The sequence below is a fragment of the Cervus canadensis genome, chromosome 33 (assembly GCF_019320065.1).
Source record: "Cervus canadensis isolate Bull #8, Minnesota chromosome 33, ASM1932006v1, whole genome shotgun sequence".
NCBI lineage: Eukaryota > Metazoa > Chordata > Mammalia > Artiodactyla > Cervidae > Cervus > Cervus canadensis.
Window position 1 is genome coordinate 36,715,110 of NC_057418.1, and position 8,197 is coordinate 36,723,306.

General features: G+C 50.6%; 1 protein-coding gene across 4 annotated transcripts in view; it reads left to right on the plus strand.

Annotated features, from left to right (window-relative positions):
- Positions 1 to 8,197, plus strand: part of AFDN (afadin, adherens junction formation factor) — a 121,386-nt gene that overhangs the window by 24,622 nt on the left and 88,567 nt on the right. For all 4 annotated transcript variants that reach the window (XM_043457438.1, XM_043457435.1, XM_043457436.1 and 1 more), the window contains exon 2: positions 5,313 to 5,508. In XM_043457438.1, the coding sequence (XP_043313373.1) occupies positions 5,313 to 5,508 (196 nt within the window). The remainder of the gene's footprint in view (positions 1 to 5,312; positions 5,509 to 8,197) is intronic.

Genomic DNA, 8,197 nt, shown 5'->3' on the forward strand with positions numbered 1-8,197 from the left:
TAAAGACCACTCATGTTACTCTGTCACAGGTTTTAAAAATATTTTAAATATTGTACTTTTTAAAACATTTCTCTATTTATTGGCTGCATCGGGTCTGCATTGCTGCCTGGGCTTTTCTCTGGTTGTGATGAGTGGAGGGTGCTCTGGCTGCGGTTTGCAGGCCTCTCGTCACGGAGGCTTCTCTTAGGGTGGAGCATGGGCTCCCGGGGCGAGGGCTCAGGAGTGCGGCTCCCGGGCTCCAGAGTGCGGCCTCAGGAGTTGCTGCCCAGGATCTTCCTGGGCCAGGATCTATCTGGTGTCTTCTGCATTGCAAGGCGGGTTCTTCATCACTGCACCACCAGGGAGGCCCTAATAATTGCATTTTGCTGTGATTGTTCACTTTGCAATCCTCCGTGCTTTATGCAGTTAACATTTTTATTCTGAGAGCAGTGGCATAGGCCTCACCAGTCTGCTGGAGGATCCCGGACAAAGTTGGGTAGAACCCCCGGACTAGAGAGGTGGCTTTGTGAAGAGTGTTTCCTTGCCTTGTGGCTCAGCTGGTAAAGAATCTGCCCACAGTGTGGGAGACCTGGGTTTGATTCCTGGGCTGGGAAGATCCCCTGGAGAAGAGAAAGGCTACCCACTCCAGTGTTCTGGCCTGGAGAAGTCCATGGACTATATAGTCCACGGGGTCGCAGAGAGTCAGACACGACTGAGCGACTTTCACTTTTACTTCACTTCTTTACTTCTGTACATTTGCACTTCACTTTTGTACAAGTGCAGTACTTACGAGTCACAGTAGAAATGAAGACGTCATCGTTAACCACAAGTGCGACTTTGCTCTTTGTTAATTGGGTTTAATTAGTGCCTCCTTTGTTACCGTCTTTCACATCCCCAGTGCATATAGTGTGGTAGCTACTCAGATATAGAGATTAAAGATTTTCAGAGGACTGTGTGGAGAGCTTCACTGTTCCATCCCCTTGTGATGCTAAAGGTTTCCGTAGGTTTCCGCTTCCACTGGCGTCTCCCAGCGAAGCGCACTGGGAACCTGCCTCAGAAGCTGACAGTTGTAAGTAGACGGTGCTGGCGGCCATAACAGGCCTTTGAAAACCATGTTTGCGATGGGTTTTCACAGCAGGCTGTTTCCTGGCATAGAATTGTCTTACTTATAATGCTTACGTGGTCGGATACAGGGTGGTTTGTTTGAGTTCATAAAGCAGTTATCTGCGGCGTGTGTTCTCTGGGGTGTGTGTGTTGGGGTTGGTTTTTTAGACCAGAGAACTTGTGTGAACTCTGAGATCTTCCCCTGAAAGGTGACTTTTCCCGCGTTCAGTGAGCTTGCTCCAGCTCGGCTCTGGTGATGTCGGGAGAACAGTAGTTGGCTCACACTGAGAAGGCGTGCACTGGGATGTGTTAGAGACGGTGCCTTTGCTTTCAGACGAGGAGCCGTACCAGAATCACTGGAACACGCAGACCCATGTGCAGTGGATCGTGCTTCCGGGTGAGGACAGCCGGGTCGGAGGTCAGCACTCAGGATGGCCCAGGCTCACCCCAGATGAGCGGATTCGGTCCAGAGCGCCACCGTGAGGCCAGGCTCACCACTTTGTTTGGTTTCTGGTTGCAAATAACAGTCACGTTCACATAGTCCTATAGTCTGTTAAGTGTGCAGTAGCATTATGTCTGAGAAAAGAGTATACCTGCCTCCATTGCAAAACACTTCAGTGCTGAGAAATGCCAGCCGTCCGTCATGTGACCTTCCTGGGGAGCCTCACCCCTTCCGTTTTTACAAAGCCAGTGCCCGCGGAGCGCTGCGCAGCGTGGCGAGGCGCCCCGGGGCAGGTTGTGCCACAGGGAGCCGGGGAGGGGGCGCGAGCCCCGGGAGGGGTGGGCGAAGGTCCGCTCTAGACGGTGCTGAGCCTTCGGGAGTATCTGTCGTACAGAAGTTACAGGTAATGAAACGCATATAGTTTTAAAAAGTATTCTTCAGTACTGGTTTAAAAAATAGTTCAAGAAGTAGTTTGTACAAGTTCAAAAAATACAAGTGCGATTCCAAAAAATCCCATAATCAGGTATTTCGTCCATTCTCTACCCTAATGTTACTGCTGTTTTTAACAGCGTGAGTCAAACGGCCATCATCTGCTGATGGCTTTATGTGCGGTCATGTTTGTGCTTTGGAGGCAGCAGCCTTGGGACTAAGGGGTGTGTATGAGGTAAGTCGTGGCCCTGTGAACAAGAGGGTTGGAAAGGTGACTATATGTTGGCAGGTAGCCTTGATGGGCTGCAGGCTGGGCCCTGGTTTTCCTAGAAATGCTGGAAGTGGTAAGAAGAACATGAACAGAGCCTGGTTCTTAGTCTGTGCAAGCTCTAGAGCAGGTGGTTCTCGGTAGCTTGAACAGAAGGAGATTTGGGGTTGTCTGGGTGAGTTTCTGCTGGTTCGGATTGGCCGATTGATTTATCAATTGATTGATTTATCAATTTCATTAACTAATGAGGTACTGGTGAAATATTGAGACGCAAACCTCCATCCGTACGTCTTTGCTCCTTGTTTTGACTCTGTGTGTGTAAGTTGATAAGGAGCCTTCTCTCTCTCTCTCTCTTGGCCTTCTTGTATTCTCTCTGGTAAACACAAGAACACTTCTGTTTCAAGAGTGGTAACACAACCCCACGCGGTATTCATTTCCGTTGTGACCGTTGGTGATGTTTCTCAGGGAAGAATTTATGTGAAGGTGAGGATATACCTTTAGGCAAAAAGAAGGCAGTTTTCCTGTCAGGAGAAGTGACCGTTGAGGAAAGGAACCCAGTACCCACTCTGTTAGGTGGTCCCGCCTTTCTGCGCATCGAGCTGCAGCGCTGGCTGCGTGTAGCACAGGTGGGGGGTCGCGCCGCTGGCCCCGGACGGGCTGGCGGCGAGGAGGCAGCTCTGGGGGGACGGGGCTCTGCGGGGCGGGGGCAGGGGTGCTGGCCGCCTGGCGGCTGTGTGCTGGCTGCTCACGCTTGGCCTCCCTGGACCTGCTTTCTCCCCCTTGCGCAGTGGGTGTGACGGTGGCACCTGCCTCCTGGTTTGGGGAATTAAATGCTGAAGACCGTCCGTATCTGGCACATGGTGGCCGGTCACATATGTTAGATACAGTTATTATTGTGTGTGAGCTTGGTCACTGCCTACCCAAGTTAATGTTCAGGAACTGGATTTTTTTGTCTTCTCAGTTTTGATAAAATTCTGTAGACTTACACACACCGGCTGAAACTGGCTGAATAATTGAGCAGAAAGCTAATGTGTTCCTTTATCAGGGTACTCGCCCAGTAACGGCTGTGCTCAGGTGTTCCCGTGTGATGTTAAGGAGACCCGGCAAACTGAACTGCTAGGTATTTATTAATGCTTATTTAGTGCAAATCAGATGAAAGGTAGTTTTTAATCGTCTACGTTACTTAGGCTTGATCAAGCCTGGAGAATCGTTTCTTTAAAAGCATCAATAGAGAGGTTTTTTTAAAATGATTATCAGCCTGATTTTTGGCCCAGGCCAGACACGGACGACTCCTGACTTGCTTTCTCAGCTGCCACCCTGCGCCTGTGCCTGGCTTCCCTGGCGTCTGTGGTTCGGGTAGTCCTTCCCACACATCCCTGCGTTCCTACCCCGGGTCGGGGAATACAGTGGGGGCGGCCCGCAGCAGAGTCGGGCGGACACAGTAGGAACCCGGGGGTGGAAATGTGCCTGATGGTGTCTTTGTCCCGTTTAATTTTCAAATAGACCGTTAAGCCCATGCTAATACTCCACGTCCCTTACTTTCCTTCAGGTGAAGACTCGTTAGGTGGTGCCTTTCCGTGAGGGCAGGCTGGCGGGTTGGGATGCGGATAGAACTGGCTGTGATGGTCTCTGAGGCCGCAGGGACCTCTGCGAGGAGGAGGGCGAGGGGGGCTCCCCTGCCTGCTCTTAGGGCGGGGGTGGGCTCTGGATGCTCGCGGCGGTGGGAAGACCTGACGTGTCAGGGGGAGGGGAGCCTTGAGGACTCCCGCCGAGGTGCTCTTGGTGCCGGGGACCGTGCAGGGAGCCTTGGGGTTGGAAGAGTCTGAGGAGGTCTGCGGGGAGCTGCACTTTGTCCAGGGACACCCGGGGTACACAGCATCATCTGGTAAAGTGTGACCCACCAGGCAAACACGGGTGCTCTGTGATGCAGCAGGCCTCCGCCCTTAGGTGTGAACCCCTGAGTCTTCTTATTGTGGTGCTAGCTAGAGTGTTGCCTAAGAGTGTTGCTGTAATTGATTGAAAAAGCAAAGGAGCCCTGGGAAGGAGCCTCCTAAGGTCCTGTGTGTGGGCTTCACCCTCCCGCGAAGTAGTCTTTGGTTGGTATCTGTTGTACTTTTCTCTGGAAGTAAGATTATTTTAAAAAATCAAAAAGATTTTAAGAAAATCTATATTGTGCCTGTTGATCTGGGGCAAGTAGTTCATACTGAAATACTCACAGTTACATTCCGCCAAAGTGGCTTTCCATTCATTCACATTCATGCTGGAGTTGGGGTTAGCGTTTCCCCTTTGAAATCTCGGGACAGATGGGCCCTCAGGGTCGGGACAGACGGGCCTCAGGGTCGGACAGATGGGCCTCAGGGTCGGGACAGATGGGTCTCAGGGTCGGACAGGTGGACCTCAGGGTCGGGACAGACGGGCCTCAGGGTTGGACAGACGGGCCTCAGGGTTGGACAGGTGTGGACCTCGAAGTTCAGTGCTGCTGCTGCTGCTGCTGAGTCACTTCAGTCGTGTCCGACCCTGTGCGGCCCCACAGACGGCAGCCCCCCAGGCTCCCCCGTCCCTGGGACTCTCCAGGCAACAACACTGGAGTGGGTTGCCATTTCCTTCTCCAATGCATGAAAGTGAAAAGTGAAAGTGAAGTTGCTCAGTCGTGTCCGACTCTTAGCGACCCCATGGACTGCAGCCCACCAGGCTCCTCCGTCCATGGGAGTTTCCAGGCAAGAGTGCTGGAGTGCGAAGTTCAGTGCATCCGGGCTTAATTCTGGACTTGGCTTTGATCCTGCTTGAACGGGATACTCAGACTTTGTGAGTTTTAAAGGCCAGATCTTGAGGCTGGGCTTTGATCATAGCGTCTGCTTCACTGGCTGGTTATAACGACTTGAGCAAGTGGTGCCCGGCCCTAGCTGAGGGCCCTGGTCCGAGTGGGCAGCTGCTGACACAGGTGCTCTGCAGCCGGACCTGACGCTTGAGCCATGCAGGGGAGGCAGACTGTAAATAGCTCGTCCCAAGTCACTTGACTAAATTTGAAGACACCTTTTTTTTATAGGGTATCGTTTTTTTCAAAGATGTATCATTTCATTTTCCTTTTAGGATTTGGAGTTCCACGGAGTGATGAGATTTTATTTTCAAGATAAAGCTGCTGGGAACTTCGCCACGAAATGCATCCGGGTATCCAGCACTGCCACCACCCAGGACGTGCTGGAGACGCTGGCCGAGAAGTTCCGCCCCGACATGCGGATGCTGTCGTCACCCAAGTACTCACTGTACGAGGTGCACGTCAGCGGAGGTCAGTGTGCAGGAGGGGCCGCGGGCCGTGGTCCTCGACGTGAGACGCTCCCTTTCCTGGGGCCCAGCTTTCCTGCTGCCTCATCCCATTCTGAGGGAGCAGTGAGATAGATGGCAAAGCTCCAGTCTGTCTGCGAGGTCCCAGCTCGAGTCTGTCTGTGAGGTCCCAGCAGGTGGAGTTTTGGGAGTTGCTTTCTTCTCTAGAGATAAGGAGCGCAATGTTTCATACTTGAATTCTCCAGGTCTGGCACATACTTTGATGATACATGGGGCTGCTTGATTTTGGAGAAATACATCGTGTAACTATTTGTAGATTACCATGCTACAGCTAGAAGTAGCCCATTGTTTTGTGAGTATGGCCCATAAGTCTTGCTGAAGTATCTTTGTCCTGTGGAACAGGAACCTTGTTCTTGGGAAGAACAGGCATCGTGAGGAAATTCTTTATGTGGTCACTAATTTCTCCTTGTTTTAAGGTTTGAAGTTTCTGAAAATATCCTGTATATCGCGTGGCAATTTAGATTGAGCTGATTAGGAATGTAAAAATGTTTAAAAATTTTTATGAGTGCTTTGGAAATACTGAGTCACCTGCAAAAAAAAAAAAAAAGCAAAATCCAGTTAATGTTGTAAATAAAGAATTGCAGATAGCACAAACCTTATTTTAATACCTATTTAAGTTGTCACAAAACCTGTTTGAACATTACTTATTTAGTTATTTTTCTTCCTGAAGTATTGCTTTCTCTGTCTGAAATTGGGCTAAGATTTTTGTAGTGTGTGGAATTCAGGTATCACCACATACTACCCGCCTTGTGTTAGGTGGGCCATATTTGTTCATCATTCTCTCAAGTTCACTGAGGTATCACCTGCATACATCGTACCCAGAGTAACTTTGACAGGAGAGGATGGTCCCAGTTTTGGATGTTTTCTCTGAGGTTGAGTTCTCCTTTCACCTCAGAATCTCTGTACACAGCTTACAAAGAGGAGGGTAATATTTCTCATCTTTAGCACTCTTCTTTCTGCACTGTTGGTCATTTGAACACCACCACGTGAGGTCTTTGGATGACATCTATGGTTGGGATTTGAGATCTAAAAATGGAATGGGCTTAATTTTTTTTTTAAGAATATTTTTTCCTTAAACTTTCTTTGCCAGATTTGGTTTTAATTAAAAAGATGTGTTACTTGTACGGGGTGAAGACACCAGGAAGGTGTGTAAGGAAGCAAGTGTCCGTTCCCTACCTCCACCCGTGTCCCCTTGTTGACGCTCAGCCAGGCTGGCCCGCCTGTGTCCCGCACCTTCGTGTGGTTCCAGCAGGGCCTCAGAGAGGAGGAGGCCATGGATGCAAGTCTGCAGAGGAGCGGGCCCTGGTGCAGGGCCTCAGTCTTTTTCGGGTTACAGAGCCCGTAATGTGTCAGGAACTTTTTGTGGCATCCCCAGGCCAAAGGAAATACTTAACACTTTTCTTTTATTGCGTAGATCCAGACAAGTTCATAAAGATTTATGTTCTTAACAGCTTGCTAGTTATTTGGAAAAATAGTAGACATAAAAGGAAAACTGGTGATTTCATTCCGTTCCCAGTCACAGTTGCTCCCTGATGGGGGGCATGTCTCCCGGGCACCCCCTGCCCCAGTCCTGGGTGGAGGCAGCACCCCCATCTCCTGGTTTCCACAGTGCCGTGGCAAACCCACCTGACGCGGATGGGACGCCCACAGGAGAGACAGTGCTCAGCCTTGAAGGCACCAGTGGTTCCTGCTGTGTCTGGCAGGTACAGCTCGTGTTCCCTGGACGGGTGACATGTGTCTAGTGAGCCCCTGGCACCTCAGCTGGTGCGGGAAAAGAGCGCTGGCCCAGTACCATGGAAATGCCACTTGGAGCCCTTTTCCACATTAGAATTTCTTGTGTGAAGTCAGTTGGAAAACTAAAGACTTATGCTGTTTTAACTTGAGCAGAAGATACTGTAGACTATAGCAGGGCCCTGACTGTATCTGCATGCAGTTGTCAGGCACACGTGATGTTGACTGTAGACAGTAGTAGGTCCCTGATTGTTTCTGCATGTGGCATCAGGCACACATGTTGACTGTAGACTGTAGCAGGGCCCTGACTGTTTCTGCATGGTCATCAGGCACACGTGATGTAGACTGTAGACTGTAGCAGGGCCCTGACTGTATCGCATGCAGTTGTCAGGTACACGTGATGTAGACTGTAGACTGTAGCAGGGCCCTGACTGTATCCACGTGAAGTTGTCAGGCACACGTGACGTAGACTGTAGCAGAGCCCTGACTGTTTCTGCATGCAGTTGTCAGGCACATGTGATGTAGACTGTAGACTGTAGCAGGGCCCTGACTGTTTCTGCATGCAGTTGTCAGGCACATATGATGTAGACTGTAGACTGTAGCAGGGCCCTGACTGTTTCTGCATGCAGTTGTCAGGCACACGTGATGTAGACTGTAGACTGTAGCAGGGCCCTGACTGTTTCTGCATGCAGTTGTCAGGCACACGTGATGTAGACTGTAGACTGTAGCAGGGCCCTGACTATCTGCATGCAGTTGTCAGGCACATGTGATGTAGACTGTAGACTGTAGCAGGGCCCTGACTGTTTCTGCATGCAGTTGTCAGGCGCACGTGATGTAGACTGTAGACTGTAGCAGGGCCCTGACTGTATCTGCATGCAGTTGTCAGGCACACGTGATGTTGA